The 24,914-nt window shown below is 37.2% G+C and overlaps 2 protein-coding genes across 2 annotated transcripts; both read left to right on the forward strand.

The window, feature by feature from the left end:
• The first annotated feature begins 1,604 nt into the window (after positions 1-1,604).
• Positions 1,605-10,468, forward strand: LOC103938735 (brefeldin A-inhibited guanine nucleotide-exchange protein 2). Its single transcript, XM_009348770.3, has 11 exons — positions 1,605-2,909; positions 3,927-4,244; positions 4,438-4,783; positions 4,857-5,279; positions 5,377-5,666; positions 5,951-6,224; positions 6,990-7,489; positions 7,575-7,896; positions 8,023-8,404; positions 8,528-9,210; positions 9,618-10,468. The coding sequence occupies exons 1-11, from the start codon at positions 1,738-1,740 to the stop codon at positions 10,227-10,229; spliced, it is 5,322 nt and encodes a 1,773-aa protein (XP_009347045.2). The 5' UTR covers positions 1,605-1,737; the 3' UTR covers positions 10,230-10,468.
• Positions 10,469-11,759: 1,291 nt separating this feature from the next.
• LOC103938736 (probable calcium-binding protein CML25) lies at positions 11,760-12,648 on the forward strand. The gene has a single exon (XM_009348771.3). It carries the CDS (start codon positions 11,789-11,791, stop codon positions 12,404-12,406), a length of 618 nt encoding a protein of 205 aa, XP_009347046.2. The 5' UTR covers positions 11,760-11,788; the 3' UTR covers positions 12,407-12,648.
• The last annotated feature ends 12,266 nt before the right edge of the window (positions 12,649-24,914 follow it).

Here is a 24,914-nt window from a genome sequence, read left to right on the forward strand (position 1 = left end):
AAATAAGATAAATGGGTCTGGATAAAATTTCCTAATGACCATTGTGATGCAAAGAGGCACCAAACCCTCACTTCATTCCTCCTCCCTTACTGTCCCTCTCTTCCTTCCTTCTCTCTATTCGACTGCCACCAAACTCTCTACTTCTTCTGCCCTCTTCAAATCGAGCCTCTCGTCAAAACCCATAAGCCCAATTTTTGGCATTCGACTCGGTTTACGCCCTTTATAATGTGGGTTTGCCGTGGAGGAGTCGACGGAAGCTATCTCATCGTACAATGTTGAATCTGAAGACCTTGTAGACTTGGGACTTGGCTGAAAACCATGGCAGGGCGTGACGATGAAGCCTATAATCGCGTTTATCGCCATGAGAGCTATCCTTTGGTTCATCCCTACTTCAAGGGTTAGAGGTTTGATCCCAGCCCAACCTCGTTGCTCCCACCCCACTTTTTCACCAACCCAAGGCCAAATTCAAGCACGGCAGCGGTGTTGTCGAGGTGGGTATTTCTTGTGGATCGTTCCACTCATCGTTGTTGGCGTGGATGGTCAGCTTTAGATTTGGGGTAAAGGTGACGATGGTCGACTTGGTTTATGGCATGATAATTCTCTATTTTTTTATTTTAAATTTTTCAATATCCACGTGGACCTTATATTGACGCGTGGCACTCCATGTCACAAGTTATTGGCTGTTTTAATAGACAGCTTAACAAAAGTATGAAAATGTTCTAAAATTAATACTTTAGGTACCAGATTAGGACGAAAAAAACTTAATGTATGCAATTTTGAAAACTACGAAACTTCATGATAGTAAATGAAATTTACGCATTAAAACATCTCCAAAGGAGACGTTAGATTCAAAACATCAAATTTCAATTTGACGATTGACTTAGCAATTTAACATATTATCAATATTTTCCTTCCACTTGATATGTCAAAATTCATTGCTTCAATTATGGTTTTGTTAAACAAAAATAATAAAAGTTGGGTTATTGTTAGTTTAAAAATAATAAAATAATACCTAAATAGCAAAAAACCATATTTTAAAAGAGCTTCAAATTTAACATCTCTTTATCAATGTCAGCTTTTGACATCTCGATTTAGTAAATGGTTCATCATTTGTTGGCATTTTTTACGTTTTCTCTGGAGATAGTCTTGTATAATAGATAATGCTAGGGTCGATCAAATTTTTTAACTAAAATTATAAACCAAATAATATGTTGCCAATAAGAAATAAACACGTTAATCAAACTTAATCAAACTTAATCAATAATTCAATTATGGACAATCACATCATTTAATTTTACAAACAAATCGCTTAGCATCACCTATCATATAATAATTTTTTCGAACCGAAGCAAGTCCAAACAAAAATTTATTATATTGAACTGAATATCGAAAGCTCCCGCAGACGAGCATTGACGAAGGGAGTACTTAATTCCCAAATGTTCCGAAATACCAAAAACACCCATCGATTTCGACGGGTCTTCACCGCAGTTGTTCCCCAGGTGCTCAAGGCCATTTCCGTGATTTAAAATCCCACCATTGTAGCTCCCCCTTCCATGACAAAACGCGATCCAAATCTCAACCCGTCCGCACTTCCTCTCTGAAGCTCTCTATGCCACTGACTCAACCCGCTCACCGAGTCACGAACCGTCCCCGCCCGGCACCGCAGTCCACCGTCGCAAGACGCTAGCCATTTCTCCAGATCCGGCTCACTGAGTCACACTCGCAGCAAGCTCGGGAATGGCTTCTTCGGAAGCCGATTCCCGTCTGAGGCAGGTGGTGTCCCCAGCCCTCGATAAGATCATCAAGAACGCCTCGTGGCGGAAGCACGCCAAGCTCGCCAGCGAATGCAAAGCCGTGCTCGAGCGGCTCAGCAAGTCTAAACCCGACCCGAATTCCGACTCTGACAACTCCGGCCCGGGACCTCTCCACGACGGAGGCTCCGAAGAGTACTCGCTCGCCGACTCCGAGTCCATTCTCAGCCCCGTAATCAACGCCGCCGGCTCCGGCGTATTGAAGATCGCCGATCCGGCCGTCGATTGCATCCAGAAGCTAATCGCCCATGGATATTTGCGCGGCGAGGCTGACGCATCCGGGGGTGCCGCGGAAGCGAAGTTGCTCACGAAATTGATCGAGTCTGTGTGCAAATGCCACGATTTGGGGGACGATCAGATGGAGCTGCTGGTGTTGAAGACCCTGTTATCGGCAGTGACGTCGATATCGCTGCGAATTCACGGAGATTGCTTGCTGCAGATAGTGAGGACTTGCTACGACATCTATTTGGGGAGTAAGAATGTCGTTAATCAGACGACGGCGAAGGCGTCGCTGATCCAGATGCTGGTGATTGTGTTCAGAAGAATGGAGGCTGACTCGTCGACGGTTCCTATTCACCCGATCGTGGTGGCTGAGCTGATGGATCCGATTGAGAAAGCCGACGCCGACGGCTCAATGACAATGTTCGTTCAGGGGTTTATCACCAAGATTATGTCCGACATTGATGGAGTTTTGAACCCTTCGACACCTACTAAGGTGTCACTGCGAGGGCACGACGGGGCCTTCGAGACCACCACAGTGGAGACCACGAACCCTGCCGATTTGCTGGATTCGACTGATAAGGACATGTTGGATGCCAAGTACTGGGAGATTAGCATGTACAAGACGGCATTGGAGGGCCGAAAAGGCGAATTGGCTGACGGAGAAGTGGAGAGAGATGAGGATTTGGAGGTTCGGATTGGGAATAAGTTGAGAAGAGATGCGTTTTTGGTGTTTAGAGCTCTGTGTAAGCTGTCTATGAAGACTCCGCCAAAAGAGGCATTAGCGGATCCGGAGTTGATGAAGGGAAAAATTGTTGCATTGGAGCTTTTGAAGATTTTGTTAGAGAATGCCGGTGCCGTCTTTAGGACCAGTGAAAGGTGACTCACTGCCTGCTCTCATGTTAAAAATGTTTATTCTTAGATGTTGCCATTTCGTGTTCAGTGTTATTAGTCTTGATTATGTGTTCGGATTGAGCTGATTAGTCATTGCATTCAGCTTACTTGCTCGAGATTCGGCCTTTAACTTTGTTATGTTTGTCGAGTACGTTGTTTATATTTGTATATTTGAGATTGTGTGGAAAGAGGGTTTATAGATAACAGAGATGGTTCAAAGAGGATTTTGTTTCATTATTTAAATGATGGTTGGCATGATAATACAACACTAGGTGAGGTCTGAGCGGAGTAGGAGAATCACTAATATGTCAATTTGTAGTTGCCTAGCTGGTAAAGGCTGGTGGATAGATATGGTGGCTTCTTAGTTGATACTTCTTAGTTGTGGCCCTTGTGGGACTCTAGTTTTACCTCTTCCATACGATCATGAGCCATGGTAATGCTGGAAATTCATGCTATTGTGAGTGTCTGGTAGCTCTTGATCAATTAATTGGTTTACATATTTGAGGACTTTGCTGGGATCTGAAGCACGATTCAGTTTGGGACAAGCATATCTCCAGGCTTGCAGACTCATAATGCAGATATGTCACTCCCTATTCGGAGAAAAACTAACTGATGTGTCTCTTAAGGTATTAGAGTGGATCCCCAGATTAGAAACATCTGTGCAATATGCTACGGGGTTTATCCCTCGATGTTGCTACATTTTAGATCTTGGTTTAGTTTTCTGACAATGCAATAACCGTTGTACATGCTGGTCTTTTGTGGGATTTTGGTTTCTGGTGTGCGCATGTCTGTGCATGAGCACAAGACAGCATCTTAATAATATTCACAAAGTCTTCTCTATTCATTCTTTTATTTTTTGTGTTCATGCACCTCATATCTCTGAATTCAGGGAAAAAAACTTGCGTTCTGTATTATCGTCTTCTAGATATGTTTCAGTTTAGCTAGTTTTTTTCTCCTACCTTGAAATCTCTAATGATGAATTTTGTGTGTGATGTGGAACAGGTTTTTAGGTGCGATTAAGCAATATTTATGTCTATCACTGTTAAAGAACAGTGCTTCAACTCTTATGATAGTTTTTCAGCTATCTTGCTCCATCTTCATTAGTCTGGTGTCAAGATTTAGAGCTGGACTGAAAGCAGAAATTGGAGTATTTTTTCCCATGATTGTTCTCAGAGTTTTGGAAAATGTCGCACAACCCAATTTTCAGCAAAAGATGATAGTACTTCGGTTTCTTGAGAAGCTGTGTGTTGATTCCCAGATCTTGGTAGACATATTTATCAATTATGATTGTGATGTCAGTTCATCGAACATATTTGAAAGGTATGCTATGTTCTTTCCTGTAGAATCCACTATAAATTCTTCAAATTTCAAAACTATTGAACAATAATATTATTATAAAATTCATTAGCAGATGTCCTGCATTGTTTCTACACCCGCATAGGATTGCGAGTGATTGGTGTTGCGTTAACAATTTTTGTGTCTTCTTTCACCTTTTTTCCATTCATGTTGCCAGGATGGTAAATGGCCTACTTAAAACTGCTCAAGGTGTCCCTCCTGGTGTTGCCACCACATTATTACCACCTCAGGAGGCAACTATGAAACTCGAAGCTATGAAGTGCTTAGTTGGTGTTTTGAGGTCAATCGGAGATTGGATGAACAAACAATTGCGCATTCCAGATCCTCATTCTAACAAGAGATTTGAGCCAACTGAGAATAGTCCTGAACCAGGAGGTCTTCCCTTGGCAAATGGGAACAGTGAGGAGCCTGTTGATGGGTCAGACACTCATTCTGAAGCCTCCAGTGAGGCCTCTGATGCTCTGACAATTGAACAACGCCGAGCTTACAAGCTGGAACTTCAGGTAAGGGTCTGGAATTCCATCAGATTCATCTTTAGGCTGTTTCACTTGGAATCTAATGATTGTTTTGTGGCAGGAAGGTATATCTCTTTTTAATCGGAAACCTAAAAAAGGAATTGAGTTTCTTATTAATGCAAACAAGGTGGGTAGTTCACCTGAGGAGATAGCTGCTTTTCTCAAAAATGCATCTGGTTTGAACAAGACTTTGATTGGGGATTACCTTGGAGAAAGAGAAGATTTATCGCTAAAAGTAATGCATGCTTATGTGGATTCCTTTGAATTTCACGGCTTGGAGTTTGATGAGGCCATCAGGGCATTTCTTCAAGGCTTTAGGTTGCCTGGTGAGGCACAGAAGATCGATAGAATAATGGAAAAGTTTGCAGAACGCTATTGCAAGTGTAATTCAAAGGCTTTTACTAGTGCTGACACAGCCTATGTCCTTGCTTATTCCGTGATAATGCTCAACACTGATGCTCATAACCCTATGGTGAAGAACAAGGTGAGTTAACAATTTCACATATACCTTGATTTTATTGGATGACTGAAACAGATAGCTGATTGATGTCCCTCTCTTTCTGGCCATTTAAATTATTCAGATGTCAGCTGATGATTTTATAAGAAACAATCGCGGCATAGATGATGGAAAAGATCTACCTGAGGAGTACTTGAGGTCATTGTTTGAACGAATATCAAGAAATGAGATTAAAATGAAAGAATATGAATTGGCTCCTCAAATACAGTCGGTGAACCCAAACCGGCTTTTGGGCTTGGATAGTATCTTGAATATTGTGATCCGTAAACGGGGGGAAGGAAATCAATTGGAGACCAGTGATGATCTTATCAAGCATATGCAAGAACAATTTAAAGAAAAAGCTCGCAAATCTGAGTAAGGCTAACTGAACTTCTCTGATGTCAAATGTTTGGAATCCTATTTGTCATTCCATTTTTATCACACCATATTTTCTTCAGAGGCCATAAAATATTACTTTCTAGGAGTTCTCTTATTCACTGATGAGGATTGTTATTCCTTGCTCAGCATAGTGGAAGTTTGACTAGACTAAGATATTGTGCATTTATATTTAGGAATTTTGAGAAATTCTTTAATATGTGTGTTATCTTTATATTGATTAGACTCTGTTCTTAATATAAACTTGTACGGACATTTTGTAGGTCAGTTTATTATGCTGCAACAGATGTGATAATTCTTAGATTCATGGTTGAGGTATGCTGGGCCCCTATGCTGGCTGCCTTCAGTGTTCCACTTGATCAAAGTGACGATGAAGTAGTTATTTCACTGTGTCTGGAAGGCTTTCGTCATGCCATTCATGTTACTGCTGTAATGTCCATGAAGACCCATAGAGACGCTTTTGTGACTTCACTAGCAAAGTTTACTTCTCTCCACTCTCCTGCCGATATCAAGCAGAAGAATATTGACGCAATTAAGGTTAGCATATTGTTGTACTCCACCATAGTTTCTGTACAGGATGTGAATAAGCTTAAAGATTGTACTTGTTAGTTGTCCTTAATTTCATGATGCTTTGAAGACTGAAGTAGTCTCATAGAGGAAATCATGTTACTTCACTAATCTTGTCATAGATTTGAACACTTTGGATGTGAAGTTATTTTACTTTAATTTTTCATGCTTAACCCGTCATCATGGCTGAGATATAATGCAGCAGAATAAGTATAAAGGTTTGCATGAAAATAGTATGTTCACTTGAACAATTACGCAAAAATCTCATCATCTAATTTTGTCCGTTTTTATTTTGTATGTCTGCCTTCTTTCCAATAAAATTGATTTCTCAAGTGCAAATGAGATCTTAAGTTGGCAAAAGTATAAAGACTTGAATTACTGGTCTTAACTAGAATGATAATGTGCTGTCCCAAGAATGAATCAGAAAAAGAAATCGAAGACATTTGTAATTTAGAGCTATAACTGCATAATTGGACACTTTGCATGGATGGCAGAAGAGTGTTTAGGAGAAGAGTCTTGCATGTGCTTGTATGGTTATCGGTGAAATAAATATAAACATGGTGAATAATTGATGTTGTGTGAGTTAAAACATCTTTTTCGACTGTGTGCTACTAGGTGGTGACAGTTCGTCATAATGTTACTTATGTACTGTCATGTGACAGGTCTGTCACAGTAGCATGCTCAAATGCTTGCACTTTGAGATGTATCTAATATTTTGTTTGGTCATTTTTATAGGCAATAGTGACAATTGCAGATGAAGATGGAAACTACCTACAAGAAGCTTGGGAACATATTTTGACTTGTGTTTCCCGGTTTGAACATCTACATCTCTTGGGAGAGGGTGCTCCTCCAGATGCTACGTTCTTTGCCTTTCCTCAGAGTGAGTCAGAAAAAACAAAACAGACTAAGTCCACTATCCTTCCTGTTTTAAAAAAGAAGGGGCAAGGAAGGATGCAGTATGCAGCTGCTGCTGTGTTGCGAGGTTCATATGATAGTGCTGGTATTGGTGGGAATGCTTCTGGGGCTGTCACATCAGAACAGATGAACAATTTGGTTTCTAATTTAAACATGCTAGAACAAGTTGGTGAGGTGAGCCGCATATTCACACGGAGTCAGAAACTAAACAGTGAGGCGATTGTGGACTTTGTTAAAGCACTTTGCAAGGTCTCTATGGAAGAATTGCGATCGGCATCTGATCCTCGGGTTTTCAGCCTTACAAAGATTGTTGAGATTGCGTATGGATCGCCTTACTTCAATCTTGTTTATGTTTTTTCTATTAAAAAACTGTAGAGTTTGACCTAAATTGTTTTCTTATAACAGGCATTATAATATGAACCGCATCAGGCTTGTCTGGTCTAGCATCTGGCATGTGCTTTCTAATTTCTTTGTGACAATTGGCTGTTCTGAAAACCTGTCAATCGCCATTTTCGCTATGGATTCTCTTCGCCAGTTGTCAATGAAATTCTTGGACCGAGAAGAGTTGGCTAATTATAATTTTCAGAATGAGTTCATGAAACCTTTTGTCATTGTTATGCGTAAAAGCAGTGCAGTTGAAATACGTGAATTAATCATCAGATGTGTCTCACAAATGGTATTATCTCGTGTCAACAATGTCAAATCTGGATGGAAGAGCATGTTCATGGTACTGGAATGTTCCCAGTCCTTTTTTCTTTGTGATACGCTTAATTCTACAGCCGATAAAAATTAATTTGATTTCATGAATTATTCTTGTTGCATACTGATAATACTCCATTGTTATGTTCTTCAGGTATTCACTACTGCAGCTTATGACGACCACAAAAACATTGTACTCTTGGCCTTTGAAATAATTGAGAAGATTATTCGAGACTATTTTCCGTACATAACTGAGACTGAAACCACTACCTTTACTGATTGCGTGAATTGCCTAATTGCATTTACGAATAGTAGATTCAACAAGGACATTAGCCTCAATGCTATTGCTTTTCTTCAATTCTGTGCTACAAAACTTGCAGATGGAGGTCTTGGTTCCTCATCAAAAAATAAGGACAAGGAAGCTTCTGGAAAAATCTCGCCATCTTCACCTCAAGCCTGGAAAGATGGAAAACAAGAAAATGGTGAAATGCCAGATAAGGATGACCATATCTATTTCTGGTTCCCTTTATTGGCTGGTAAGAATACTTCATAAATTGGTGCCAATAAACATAATGTTGCAAAGCGTTTGTGTTAAAATTTTGAGCTTTTTTATATATCACACTGGGAAAGAGTTTTATATATTTATCTCCACAATGCAGGTTTATCCGAGCTTAGCTTTGACCCTAGGCCTGAAATCAGGAGGAGTGCCCTACAAGTTCTGTTTGAAACTTTACGTAACCATGGTCACCTTTTCTCACTACCTTTGTGGGAAAGGGTGTTTGAATCAGTGCTATTTCCAATATTTGACTATGTGCGGCATGCTATCGATCCATCCGGGGAAGGTTCACCAGGGCAAGGGACTGATGGTGATGTGGGTGATCTTGATCAAGATGCCTGGCTCTATGAGACATGCACATTGGCACTTCAATTAGTTGTTGATCTCTTTGTCAAATTTTATAACACTGTCAATCCGCTATTGAAGAAAGTTTTGGTGCTTCTAGTCAGTTTTATTCGACGACCACACCAAAGCTTAGCTGGTATTGGTATTGCTGCATTTGTGCGATTGATGAGCAATGCAGGGGATCTCTATTCTCATGAAAAGTGGCTAGAAGTGGTTTCATCATTAAAAGAAGCAGCCAATTCAACGCTTCCTGATTTCTCTTTCCTTAGTGGAGATGGCATCATTAGAAGCCATGAACATGCTTTGAGCAGAGAAGAGAATGGAGAGTCCACCGTGTCTGGCAGGAGTGATGAGGATTCAGAGATACTGAGGACAAACCACATGTATGCTGGAATATCTGACGTCAAGTGCCGAGCTGCTGTTCAACTTTTATTGATTCAGGTAATTTCTACTCCATTATGGGTGTTGGGGTAGGTTGGACAAACCATGTTTACGTTGATTATAGGATGCGGCTTGGTATATGTTTGAGTTGGCGTGAACTTTAGTCCTTTTCCTAGGGACCCAATTGAGAAACAACTCAATCTACAGGGACCAAATTTGCATGTTCCCAAATTTGAAGTCGTGGAAGTATATTGCAATAACCATTTCTTTTGAAATTTATTGTTTTGCTATCCAGTTACAGTTTTTGAAAATAGAAAATGCTGGAGCGACAATCAATTTGAAGATAGGGCAAACCTTTGAATGCATGAGTGTGTGATATGTACATGTTATAAATTTCATCATATGACATTTACATGTTATCATGTCAATACGGTTTTGTGAGGTTTGTCTTTCACTATATTTGGCAGGCGGTGATGGAGATTTACACCATGTATCGCTCTCACCTTTCCGCGAGAAACACATTAGTCCTTTTTGATGCTTTGCACGATGTTGCATCTCACGCTCACAAGATTAACACCGATGCCACTTTAAGAGCAAGGTTACAAGAATTTGGTGCCGTGACCCAAATGCAAGACCCTCCACTGTTGCGCATCGAGAATGAATCTTACCAAATATGCCTTACATTCCTACAGAACCTTGTAGAGGATAGCCCAGCAGGTTACAATGAAGTGGAGGTGGAGTCCTGCATCGTGGACCTCTGCAGAGAGGTTTTACAGTTCTATATTGAAGCTGCTAGCTCTGGAAAGGTATCTGAATCATCCAAAGGGCAGCAGCTCCAGTGGCTAATTCCTCTAGGTTCTGGGAGACGAAGAGAATTGGCCCAACGTGCCCCGCTTATAGTGGCAACTCTCCAGACTATCTGTAGTTTGGGAGAGTCCTCATTTGAAAACAACTTGTCTCAGTTCTTCCCCCTCCTTTCCAGCTTGATAAGTTGTGAACACGGTTCGAATGAGGTCCAGATTGCCCTCGGTGACATGCTCAGCTCATCTTTGGGGCCTGTGTTGCTTCGGTCGTGTTGAGCAGGTGAGATAGGACCGCGCAATTTGAGATGTATGATAATTTTATCCTAAGTCTTCGTAGTCTTCATTTTCGTATTCTTTTTTATTCGTTATTGGAAATATAGTTTGATAGTGTTATGAAGAGTTAGTAGCAATGCTTTGAATTTGATTGACTAGTGCTTCTAAACCTTCTGTAGTCTCATATGAGATTATAGCTCCATTTAGAATTTATACATCTCTTCCGGAGTTTTGATGTTGTATGCTAGTCAGTAGTCACATATTTTTATCTTTACATGGGGAGATTTGATTCAATCCGCCTTTCGTTGGAAAAACCAACGCAAATCTCATGTCGACTTTCTCTTGCCCAATTTTTTTTTTTTTTAAAAGTTGTTGTCACACGAGGATTTACATGCAATGGGCTTTACTGTCACTGTGGCGTGTTAATCTAATAATACAGTGGAGTGTGAACCCATTTTATGTGAGTTCTCGTTGTAATGCTTACATTTATGAGCATCTTCTCGTTGATTATAACTTACAAAATTCAGCAGTCCCTTTTCCTTGTGTCGTAAAACCCAATAGAAATGCTTGTTCGCACACAAGAAGACAATGGTGATGGGGAAATATTAGATTTATGATGGATGGACTTGGTAATGTATCTCAAAAAATTATCTTGCCGGCAATGCCATAATTTATTATAGATTTGTATGGAGTAGAGGTTAAGCAATATCTCAGGTGCGAGTTAAACACTCTTAACTACTTGAGTTACGAGTCCCAGGCTCCGCCTGTCATCTGTGTTGTGGAACTCAGATTTGGGGTCACCTTTTCACTTGAGAAAAATAAGAGACAATTTGCAAGAAAACACCAACAAAAAGTGAATTAGAGACCTCAAATTGCGGAGACCACAAGAGAGCCAAGAAACAGAAAGCGGTGAGAGCGAGAGTACGTGATATCATATAAAACTCAGCTGGCATCCACCAAGCACCCCCGGATTAAAAGACTTGGTCCGACTCCCTAGATCTACAGATATACATACATGCATTCACATGGATGAGGATCCTAGAGTTTCTCACATCTCATTCATTCATTGTATATCGTGCGGTCAACTTTTCATTAGGTATTGTTTGTGTTTAATTGTAAATAGAAAAATTCAAAATAATTTCTCACTATCCGATGTATGATGAATGGATAGGATGAGAAGATCACTAGAATCCTCACAAAATGAATACGGATGAGATCAAATCCCATAGGCAGATCTCTCATATATGTGTGTGTGTTTACATACACCTTGGAGAATCCAAGAGCCTAGATATCAGTATTTGTTGGCTTCTAGGGTTTTGTAGTCGTAGAGAAATTGCTAGGCTCACCACTAGTCAAGTAAGTTAATTAGATCAATCTCGACTCGTTGCTAATTAGAACCAAGTGTATTTTTTTTCTCTCTCTCTTATCATTTAAATTCGAGTCTCTTTTCTGTAATTTAGATAAATTTAGCGTAGAACTCACCACTATTCGTTCCACTTTTTTTCGCAAAAGCCTATAATTCTCTCGCTTTCTAGCACACAATCTTGTCAGCTCTCTCTTCAATGATGAGTTGTATCAGAATTTTCTTAGCGTCAACCGTCCAGAGGATGACAAGTGGATGCAAGAAAAGAAAGACACCGAAACTTTCTTCCAGGTTTGATGTGCGGCCTGCAGCTGCAACCTCATCTTTTGCAGGCATGGAAGTCTCCAGCCAATTCAGGCAAGTGTTTGAGGTCATGGATGCAAATGGGGACGGGAAAATCTCCCCTCTCGAGCTCAGCGCCGTGCTTTCGTGCCTCGGAAAGAAGAAGTCGATCGCCGCAGAGGAAGCTGAAGGGATTGTGAGGGAAATGGATCGTAACGGAGATGGATGCATAGACTTGGATGAATTCATGAACGCAGTGAATGTTGACAGATCAAGAAGTAATGATAGTAATAGTGTTGGGTTTGGAAATGAGGAAGAAGACTGTGAACTCATGGATGCTTTTCGTATTTTCGACACGGATAAGAACGGGAAGATTTCAGCCAAGGAGTTGCAGAGGGTTCTGTTCAGCCTTGGATGCAAAGAATGCAGCCTTAGAGAGTGTAGGCAAATGATTAAAGGGGTCGATAGGAATGGAGATGGAGCTGTGGATTTTGAAGAATTTAGGTTGATGATGACAAGAAACTATGTGTGCTGATTGAAGGTGTCTACTTTAAGTTAGGCTGCAGCTAAATCTTGTATAAATTAAATGGAAAGAAGCTTAGTTGGATTAACAAGATTTAAGAATGCATACATTTTGTATAAATTGTTGAGTCTTTTTCCAAACAAAAAGGGTTTATCACTTGATTTGTGTTAGAGATATGATCTTAGGAGCATAGTGGTGGATTGCTGGTGGGTATATGGTCTTCATTTTTAATCTAAATCTACTACGTTTTTAGACTTAAACTCTTCTTTTTTTTATTTAATTTAAGTAATTTAACCCATATCCCTTGTAATATAAAATAAATGATTTTAGAGAGGTTATAAGGAGACAGAATATAGTCATTTAGTATTACGATTTAGTGATGTTCTTCTTCATTTGTAAATAAGAGGTCTTAGGTTTGATTCTCGTCAAAAACAAATTTAAACCATATTATTGATAACTCATTATGATATTCAGTTTGGCTCCAATCCGTGTAAATACTATCTTTTGTTAAAGTAAATAAAAAATACAGAATATAGTCCCCCACCACAACAATGCCGTCTCACTTTCTCACTCTTTGACTGCAGTTCTTGTTTCTTGGTTTCTTCTCTCTCTGGGACACTCTCTCTCTCTGATGTTTGGAAAGTATCATCCATAATATGGGCCCTCCATCTTTTGTCCAAATATGAGAATTATTCGCTAGTGCTTGTCAATCGGCTCCGGTTGATTCTTATCTTGTGTGATGCCGATGTGATGTGTCCTGCCAATAAAAAACAAACAAAACAGTGGTAGCTTTCTTCAGTTGATAAGAACTCAACGAATAGGATTTCCTTCCCTTTTGTTTTTTTGTCCTTTTTTTTTTGGTATTTAAACGGCCCCAAATCACGTCATTTTATGTTATTTTTTTTTAAAGTAAATTACACATAACTACTTCAATTATTTGATCATTAACAATTTCATACATCATTTTTAAAAAGTTTCAATGTCATACCTTATTTTCGAATTTGTTGCAATATCATACCTCCCGTTAGTTGTCTGTTAATTTTTCATTAAAATGCTGACTGACATGGCTAGAAACGGAATCCATTTTCTATTAAAAGACTAATTAAATATTAAAAAATTATATTAAAAAAAAATAAACCAAAAATCCCAAACCCATATCCCCTTCCCCATGAAACCCCCCATTCCCTTCCCCCCAAACCATCTTCCCCCCCCACCCCTCTTCTCCCTCCCAACCACCTCCCTCCCCCACCCCCCACCCCCCCGGCCGCAACACCCCAAAAACCTTCCTTCCAAGCCCAAAAGCCATTCCCCACCACCCAACCCCCCCCCCCACCCCTCTTCTCCCTCCCAACCACCTCCCTCTCCCCCCCCCCCCCCCCGCCGCAACACCCCAAAAACCTTCCTTCCAAGCCCAAAGGCCATTCCCCACCACCCAACCCCCCCCCCCACCCCTCTTCTCCCTCCCAACCACCTCCCTCTCCTCCACTCTTTTACCTCCCCTCCCATTCAAAACTTAAAAAAATAAAAAACAAATCAACCAGTTGTGGTGGTTCGACTTCAATGGGAAGGGTTGGATGGGGTGCAACAATCTGGACAATGTGGGTTTAGATTTTTTTTTGTTTTTTTGTTTTTTTTTTGAATGGGAGGGGAGGTGAAGAGAGTGGAGGAGAGGAGAGGGAGGTGGTTGGGAGGCTCGGAAGGGAGAAGATGGGTGGGAGGGGGGGGGTGGTGGGGGAGGAGTTCTGGGCTTGAAAGGAATGTTTTGCGGGGCGGGGAACCAACGCGGAAGGGGAAGATAGTTTAGGGGGGAAAGGTCCCATCTCAAGCCATGTCAGCATTTTAACAGAAGAATTAACAGACAACTGGCGGAAAGTATGACATTGCAACAAATTCAAAAATAAGGTATGACATTAAAACTTTTTAAAGACAAAGTATGAAACTGTTAATAACCCAGTAGTTAAGGTAGTTTTATGTAATTCACCATTTTTTTTATAAAGAAAGACAAAGCAAAAAGTGTGAGAGAAAGGAAAAGTAAATTCTGATTTTGTGATTTTTTTTTTCTTGTATCCTTGATTTTGTCTATGTTGACCGTTGTAGGACATTTGTCAAACTGACATTACAAAACATACATAAAGGTAAAACAAAAATATAAACTCGACGAATTATAACATAACACATGCATTACTAAATTTGACAAACGAGTCATATTTAATGCGGTTGTGTCATTGTCGTGTCAAACTCGTAATTTTAATAGATCATACCATGATACTTGAATTATTTTAATGAATTTCAGAATTCAAACTTAAACACAACCCATTAAAATCAACGAGTTAGGCGATCCAATGCATTTGAACCCATTAAAAACAATATATACTTTAGTTCATAATCAAATAAAAGAATTCAAACGAAATCACAAAATATTAGCATGAGTTCGTAAGTTCCTTTTTGTCACCTAAACTTACATGCTGTCGCCTTAGGTTTTGCCCGACAAACCATTGTCTCACAAAGCTCGTTGCATAAGGTTTTGTCTGACGAAAATTAGAAGGCTTCGGGCAATAGCAATTTGCTCGACAATAATTTCGACAACAAGACCTTCATGAAAAATCCGCACATGAAAATTTTGGCCAAAACAATGGTGGGAAAGAACTCTTGCTGATGAAAAACATATGATTCATCAGGCAAACCTTTAAAATGGAGGGAAATTTGACTCTTTTGGTAAAAACTTCAGGGAAAGTTTTGGGCTTGCCCGATGAAAAAAGTGATATTACCCGACTGATTGGGGTACTTTTGCCCGACGAAATAGTATGTGAAAAATACATATGTAAAAAATACATAAGGAACATAGTATGTGAAATATATGTGCATGTATGATTCAACAACTTTGCTAAAAAAAATGCCAAACTTAAAAATTTGCCCCTTTTTTTTATTCATACTACTTATTTATAGAACTCTCTCTTTTCAACCAAAATCTTAAAAAAATACTAGTATACCATTCAATGTATAACTGAAAAAAAAAAAAAAAAAATCATTGGCATTAAGTAATTCTTGCAAAAAAATTTGTTTTTTTTACCACCCACATATCATCAAAACATATCTCTAATTAAATACTAGCATTTGCCTACACACTTTGTGTGTATGAACACATTTTTTTAGAAAATGAGAAGAAGAGAGGAAGAGAGAGAGTGTGTGTGTGTAATACCTTGAAAATTTAAATATATGAATTTTATATTCATAATTGTGAATATGTGAAGAAAATCGAAATTAAATCGATGTACGGTCCCAAAGATAGAATTGGGAAAATTATAAAGTTTTGTTACAGGAATTATTATAATGTACGTATTCGTGGTATTGAGAGTTTATATTATTTTTCGGGAATTTATATTAATTTATTTGAGTTCAGTTTTAAATTAAACTACTTACGAGGTTTAAAGTTTGAAAATTAACTATTTTAAATCCGTGGACCTTTTTAGGTCACAATTTATATTTTGAATAGGGCTTGAACTCACGAACGCGTAGGCGCAAACCGTTCGTGAAACGGAGTTATAACGAAAGAGTTATTAACGTATAAAATCAGGGCTATTTTGGTAATTTTATTTCCATTTAGAAGGCTTTAGAAATCTGGAGCCATGAATTGTGCCACATGTGTGGCTGTGATTAAAGAGAGAAAAATAAATGACGGATGGTTGTGATTAAAAGAAAAGAATAGAAAGGAGGGTGACCAATGGGGAGAGAGAACGGCGAGGAGAAAGGAGAGAAAAAGAAACAGAGGATAGGGACCCGGGTCTTGGTGACCTGACCTGATCGGCGCCGTACATATTTCCGACGGGTTTTCACCCTTTTTTCTAGTGAATTACATCAAACATCCACTTGGAAACCCCTCCACGACCTTCCCTGTTCCTATTACATCCCAAAAATATAGGGATTTGGACTTTAAATCGAGAGAAACCGCACGGTGGGGTGCGGCGGGTGTGTGTTCGAATCAACTAAATCTTAAGCAAGATACATCGATCTCCACCACCATTAGACTCCCCTTGAGGTCTGGAACAAATCCCAAACAATGGTAGGGGCAGCGGAGCACCGGAGGTGACGTTTTGGGGCCACCCATTTATAAGGTTTCCAGCGGGTTTAAGGCAAATTGGAGCCTTTCCAGGCCAAATTGGACTTGGCTGCAGGTATAAAATTTGCTCTATTCTTTGAGATCTTCATTCCTGTAATTTTTGAGAATTTTTAGAAATAGTTGAATTTTGCGGTGAGCCGGAGCTGCCGACCGCCACCCGCAGCGATGGGTGCGGCCGTGCACGGCCAAAGAGCCGAAATTGTGTTTTTATGTGAATTTCGTTAATTATGCTTTGGGACTTAACTGCTGTGATTTGAATATTAATACGATTGTGGTATATGTTGATTTAAATGAATATATTTGAATTTGGTTTGAATTTTTGGAAATGTGAACTACGAATGGCTTGATCCCTATTCAGGGTACGTAGGCAGTCTAACGAGACGTTAGATGCAGCCAGACAATAAGTGAGATTAAATAAACGAGACAAAGCTTTGATTGAGAAATTGAACTAAGCAAGGAGTTTGGAATTTTATCATAAAAGGAAATCTTATGTTTTGTATATATAAATTCTAGTTATAAATTGTGTGAACGTTTAATAAATTAAGCAGGAAATTCTGTAATTATGGTAATTGGACAATTGAGATTGATCTTTTGTTAGGAATTAGAGTGAATATGAAGGTATTGGTGCTAAAGTAAAAATATAAATGTATGTTTTGCTAAGTAGGTTTGGTGGATCCTTATGTGAGTAGTTAGGATTTTTTAAAAAATAAAATAAAGTGTACCGGTAATAAATCAAATATGAGAATTGAATTGGGCTTATCATTGGAACTATTTCCCGAAAATAAATATTTCGGAGTCAAGACGTTACAGAGAGAGAAAACATGGAGATAGTGGGAGGTTTTTGTTTTGGTTTTTATTTTTTATTTTAAATATTAGAGATATTTTAACATCACCTGTAGGTGAGTCTTCAATAAAAAACAGTAAAATTTGGACCTCTGAAATTACATTATTGCCCATCATTTTTTTTTGTGTGATACAAGACTAAGTTGTCTTTTCACCGTCCTTTGATTGACAAAAATAGTTTCATTAATTAGTAGAGATAATAATTCAAAATAAAAACCTCCCCACGTTCCCTTTCTCTCTCCGTTTCCAACCCTCTTTCATATATTTTTTTTCTTTTTAAATCTTTTGTATGTACACACATAATATGTGGGCATTCTCTAGTTTAAATTAATTAATTATTTATATATGTTTCTTAAAAAATATTTTAAAAATACGTCTAGAATACGTGAATCCCATGTGTAATATTTAAAAGTTTGTTATTTTTTAACGTGAAAAGTACATATATACGTATATTGTATGTTGGATTTTCAAAAAATGTGAAATTTAACGAGTCACTAAAACGTATATGAAAAACAAAGTGTTTTTTTAAATATGTAAGTACATATACAATACGTGTATTATGCGAATTTACTCACTACGTTTATGAGAGAGCCAGGACTTTTAATTTAACAAATTCAAATGGGTTGAAATGGGTCACTCTCATGTAGACTTGAATCAACACATTATTTAACGGGTGCTTACGAAGTTGACCCGTTAACACATCCAATCCGTTACGTCTTAATCTAAAATCCATTTTTTTGTATCATTTTGTATTGAGTTACCAGGTCATGCATGAAGTTGTCAGCTCTTACGCACTCTTAAGCGTAATGTTTTTTTATGGGCATTATATTAAGAGATTACTTACCCCGTAAACGAAGTACTTGTTTTTTGTATGTTAAAATTGAATTAGTATCCACTCAAATTTTGGGCTCTAAAAAAGTGACTATTAAGATATAAATGTGTGGGTTTGATTCTTTTCATGTGCTCTGAAGACTTGCAAGGGTTTCAATAACTTGTAGTCTTTTGATATTGTTGCCCAAGAATAGAGTACTAGGGCATATAAGCCCATATATAATTGGTCATTAGGTCTTGGCCCCATAGTGAAAGGTTGGTTTAGGGTTAATCTCAAGTAGTCCATATACCTAGGCCCACTGGTAATCAACTCTTTTTATTTTCCTATTGGCAATTTGAATTGGAAAAGAGTAATAGAGAAACTAACTTTTTGGACCAAATTTTGTAATAATATGATGTTGTTGTAGATTATTCAATTATTAGGTGTTTATTAAAGTACTTATTTCTTATTGGTGACACATCATATAATTTGTAAATTTAGTCTAAAAAGTTGATCTACCTATTATTACTCTTGTGGAAACATTTGTATCACTTACTAAGGTTCTATTATTTCTTTTTTGGTGGGTATTTTGGTCTTGATATATGGTTTTGATATATATTTTTTTTAATTTTAATATAAGTGATGTTGGAGGAGGGTTAATCAAACCTAGCTAGAATCTCAAATGTAGAAATAAATGACCTCAACCACTTGAGCTATAAGACTCTTACATAATTTTGGTTTTAATAAGCGAGACTAAAACTTGGTTGGCACAGCCAATTTTGCATTCAGAGTTGAAGGCCAGCTGAACTTTGAATAGCTACATTCAGTTTTTTCAGATAATACCCATTTTGCATTTAGAAGTGGTACATGTTGCCAAGCTAAGAGCTAGAAAAGCAGTAAACGGGCACAATTTGATGAACAAATAATGCTAGTATATATATATTGAGAGTTGTTATTAACATGTTAAAAAGTCATTATGCACTTTTCAAAAACTAAAAGAAGGGAGAAGTGTGTGATGATTTTTTATGAAGTGTAATGGTAAAAGTTTTCTATATATATAAGGAACCAAGTTTTGAACATCTTGATCTCCCATTAACCAATCACGAATGAATTGTTTTTGAAAGCCAAGATTGTCTAATTCTTGGTAAAAACTTCCATGACAGTCTCATGAATCTCACTTGTGATCTAAACAAAAACATACAAATACGTACTAAAAAATTGTTTCCATGTAAGTTTTTTTCCCAATCTTTACGTACGGAATTTAACCGTATAATGAAATCTTTTCATTTTACATTCCTCTCAAAACCGTTTAGCACTTCTAAGCAGTAAATATAATTAAGCAAGAAACCCCAATTGCAGCTTTGGAGATAATAAATACACTAATAAGTTAATTATATGAATCAACTGCATGTTTATTTCAATCTCTGTATATATTATCACGCTACGATGGCTATTATACTAGCTAGTTACCTTCACAGTTCAGACAGATCCTCACTTTGGGTTCCTTCTTTTTAGAACAGTAGACATGTAACCCACAATCCCAACATAAATACAATATATATTCTTACAGTTATAGTATTTGAGTAAGTTGCTTGTCACACAGTACAAACTACAGTAAATTAAAAATATGTTTGTCATTTTTTAATTAACACAATTTTTTTCTTGGATACTTTAAGTAGGTCTGACGAACATTGTGTTTATCCAGAACATCGTAAATCTAAGCATAGGTTTTTTATCCCCAACTTGCGTTATCCATTTTTCAATATATTATAATTTGTAAGATAAGCTACACTTAATTTCTAGTAGTGACTAGTGACCATATGTTTATTAATTGTTTTTTATGCTGTTAAAATACTGGACTTTCTAATTCCAACGTTTATCATGTTGCATGTATATATAGATATGTATACAATTAATCTAATTGATTAGTGTATCGTTTAATTTAGCTGTCTAGTGTCGGGGCAAATTTTTTTTTTTATGTGAGTACGTATTAAACTGAAGAATATAAAGGTTACTTCTCTCCTAGCTAGCCTCCCTAATATATTAATCTTACCAAAATCATAAAAATGTTTAGTTGGACTTCCAAATATGTGGGAGACAATACTTTTTAGACATCTCAAATTTAAGATATAAATTAATACTTTGGTTAATAATGCAAAAATTCACTTGTTTCATGGGGGATAATGTTCTTAGGTCATCTCCAAGGCAACAAAAAGTTCGTTCCTCAGCAAACTGTCCACTTCTTTTTAGCCGTTCCAATGTCGCATGATCGATGATGGTGGTTCTCATGCTCATAAATGCGTTCCTTTTTTTACTTTGTATCTGATAGTTATCCTTGCAAAGACAATATCAAAGAATATATAAGAAATATAATGTAAGAAAATAAATTTTGCACTTAAGATGACCTTAATATTAATCGAAGTTTTGGATCCACTATTGTGAACATGTATGTTGCCTTGATGCGTGGCTGACATTCGTTGTGGATATTACTTATGTGTTGATTAACGTGCTTATTTTCTATTAGTGACACATAATTTGGTTTAAAATTTTGATATCCCTAGCATTATCCTAAAACAAATGGACGGTTAATCATAACTATGCTACTTAATTGTTACTACAATTGGCGATTGGTTTAACAAATGGACAGTTAATCATGACTATGCCACTTAATTGTTGCTACAATTGCCAATTGGTTTAACACATAAGGATGATTAAACGACCTCTCTGAATGACTTTTTGCATATATGATCTTTAGATGATGATAAAGAGAATGAGCGGTTCCGATTATAATATTTGTATGATAAAGATTCGTTAACTGTAAGTGGGGGACAAGTCCTCCAATGGGTTACACACGCATTAACAATCTTCTTCTACTATTGATTCGGTTCTTTTTTGGAGTATGATTTATGTCTTTGGATTTTTTTTCTTTTATGGCTTCACACTTGTGTCAACGAATTTCAGTGGCGGAGTCCAAAATTCATGTTAGAAGGGGTACACTTAAGACTAAAATGCACATAATATATATAGAAACAGAGTTTCGTTCTTTTGGTCATCCTAGTGCCCAATGATACATGGTCAACTAAGGTTGGATTTGATATATAGGGTTAGGAATAAAACATTAAAGGCACTTTCATTTGTTCTTCATTCTTGAAATTAAATTCAAACGTGAGTACTGAGTGACCAATATGCATTCTTTTCTCCTATGACAAAAAAAAAAAAAAAAAATTGTAAAAACATAGAGCATGAGAGTTTTCTTGGGCTAATTAGGACACAAAAAATATTTTTCTCTTCTTGATTTTCTAGATGCTATAATAAAGGGAAATGAGAAATTAACCAAAATAATATAGAGTTTGCAAGCAAAGGGAAAATATGATCAACCAATATTATTGAAGAACTGTAGTTTCGAATTTTCGTTAAAGGCTTTTGGATTTGTTGGTACTTTGACTGACCCAATACAAATTCAAGTTGGTAGTGGTATTATGAATTGAATAATGGTAGTAGAGCTTTAAAAGAAAAAAAAAAAGTTGGTGTTGTTCACATACCTCTTTTTACCTTTTACACACTCCTCTCAATTTTCGGCCGCCAAATTGAATATGTTGAAGAAGATCAAATGATAGAAATTAACAGAGAAGGTGTAAGAAATAAAAAAGGATATGTGGATAACACCATCCAAAATTTTTTTGGATAGGCTGCCCAAGCCCACTCTAGCAATAAGACCATTTGCCACGGAGATGTCAAATTAAAATGTTAAATTTTATTTTTATAGTTGATGTGGCAAAATACTATTTTGTAAAATCTCTCATTCCAACCGAGATGTCAAATTAAAATGTTTTTTGGTTATTTGTAAAATCAAGTGAGTCATAATTTAATAATAAAATAATTACTAAATGAAAAAAAATTAAAGAAATCTGTGGGCTTGTAATTAAATAAAACAAAAAAAATATGGCATTGCTTTCAAATTTGGCAACAAAGTTGAGAATGTCAATCAATGTAGGATTTTGGCATCTCTTTTGAAACACCTTTTTTTTTTTTTTTTTTTGGTTAAAACATTTTACATAGGATTTTCGACACTTTCTTCGGAGATGCTCTAAAGTGGCTCCGCGACTAACCAATTCCATCTCCTTTTCATAGGGTTTCGATTCTTGTTCTCCTAGTAGTACTTGTTTTTACTTTTTATCAATAAAATGATTTAGAGAGGCAGGCGGCGAGTGGTGGGGTTTCCAGAGTGTGTAGGACTCCTCGCCTTCAGAATTGAAGATAGACTTGTCACGTCTTACTCTAAGGAGCTAATCTAGCTTGACAACGTATTTAATTTATATAAGAAAAAAACCGTTATATATAGGGACAGAGCCATATATTTATGTTCGGGGGAGTCTTAACATAAGGTACAAATCTTAATGATCTTGTTTACAAGAGTACTTGGTGTAACACATGAGTGATTATCATTTTCTGTTCAGTAATTTACCACATAATCATGTTGAAAAATATGATTTTACCTCATAGCTGCAGTGAGGGGATAAGCTTAACTAAAGCTGTCTAGCTATTTTCACATTTGTAGTTACACATTATATACGAATTACAAGGGATATAAAGGAGTGGAGGGGGGCCAAGGCTGGCTTGTGGTCTCTGCCTCCGCCACTACTTAAAGACTTTTTGAGCTGTAAATTATTGATAACGAGAAACACCACTATTTAACAGCTAATCAGTTTGAAAGTGATTCTTAAAATATCATATGTCAAAATGGTTCTTTGTTGTTGTTGTTGTTGCTTTTTTTTCCTTTTTTTTTTTTTTTTTTTGAAAGGAGAAATTAATTAAAGCAAAGTCTCTAGAGCATTCAGTACAAACAGCATCTAATAGAAGTGCATTCTTAGTACACTCAGGAATTACATTGATCCAAACATGATCAGAAGAGAAGAGTGAGAATGACCGATATTAGCAAGAGTATAAGCAACAAAACAGTTCTTAGTTGTTTGCTGTAAAGAAATTAATAATTTCAAAAGGGTTCCAAATTTAGTACCCCACTGGTGTTAATGGTGTAATTAATCATAAAATGAAGGAGCATGGCCAACAAATTATCTAGTGTTTATAGAAGAAACCATATGTGCACCCACGATTTGTCTACCTACCAATTAAGTACCAACCAATATCATCACCCCAAACAAAATGAAGCGTTGACGTTTATACTAAGCCAATTGCAATTAGCATTAATTCATTTCAATAAGACTAAACAAGCAGGTGAAGAGATGACCATAATGATTCCAAATCCATCGCCATCTATCACATGGCAACCTCAGTTTGGTCGGCTGTTTAGTCCCTAAAATATTCCCAATGCTCAATGCAACTTCCATTAATTTAATTAAACCAAAGTCTCAAATGGATTTGGATTGGCTTTCAGTTCCATCGAGGACAAGAAACGGTACAACAATCTCAAGCCACTTCCGAATGAAAAGCAGCTTGTGGGAGAGTGAGAACATGCAACATTGCGGTAGATTCGAAGCCCCATAGCCATAGGTGCTCTTCACATGGAAGATCGCAAGTGAGAGTAATTTTTAACTAATTATTTCTTAATTAACTAATTTTTCTTTCGCGTGGTCCATATATCTTTATGTATTAATTTTACTCGTATCTCAAACTTTTTTTTTGGGATTAGATAATGGGGGTTCAGTTACTTTAATCAAAAGGGATCGAGTTGATTAAGATAAGGATCACAGTATTATTGCTGCGCTGCTCCAAAGCTTAGCTAGGGCACAGTAACTAGTACAGGTTTCTAAGCTCCCTAATTACATTCATTTCTTCGAAAGATTTTTCAATGTATCCGTTACATGGGATGATATATCATATATTATTAAATAAGTGAAGAAAATGTTTTTTTAAAAATATCCATCAACTTAAATAATGACATAAAGCATAGCATCATTTCTTCCATTTCTTCTACTTTACCCTCTTAAAGGGAAGACTGTTTCTTTCTTGAAGACTTAAAACTTCATCTCATATGGTCACTAAATTCAACAAAAAAAATCATTTCTTAATTTTGTGATTGAAATTTTGTTTCAATCAACCCCGTGAACGGAACGCTACTTTTGGACTTGGTTGCCCTTCACGTATGAACCCTAGAATCTTGGTCTTGCACCAACTACTCTTGGCTATATTATGACACAATTCCTTAAAAATCATTATACAATAAAACAACAAAATAAGTACTGTTATTAAGGATATATATATATATGTGTGTGTGTGTGTGTGTGTGTGTGTACCATGCATGGATCAAGAAAAGTTGACAACGAAATACATCTAATGTACAATTGCTATGATTATATGCTTTAGTAAACTGTACTTGCAAAACATGATTTGATTCAAATTAGTGCCTCTTTTTGTTCTATAGTTATCTAGTTCTACGTAAGTTCTTACTGAATAAGCGTATATAGGCGCATATAAAGATTATAAAAAAGAAGCAAAAAAAACAATTCCCAGGTTGATCAGAGGGATGTAATACGAATGGGTTCGAGATATAGCCATCTCAGTTGGTTTTGGATTGGCTACTGATTCACTCATGATGATAGTACTGTTTGTTTAAGGTGCAGAAGCTTTGGGTATTCAGAGTCACCAAAAACAGTGCTCTGATACCATGTTAAAAAAATAAAGCTGCTAGGGTTTCGGATCTCTAGGGTTTAGGATAAGCAAGGAAGATAATAATGGTAGTTCTATTTCATTCGAATTCTGCTTTACATGGAGTACAAGATTTATACAAT

The sequence above is a fragment of a genome, unplaced genomic scaffold (genome assembly GCF_019419815.1).
Source record: "Pyrus x bretschneideri cultivar Hongxiangsu unplaced genomic scaffold, Pyrus_bretschneideri_v1 Contig8, whole genome shotgun sequence".
NCBI classification, from domain to species: domain Eukaryota; kingdom Viridiplantae; phylum Streptophyta; class Magnoliopsida; order Rosales; family Rosaceae; genus Pyrus; species Pyrus x bretschneideri.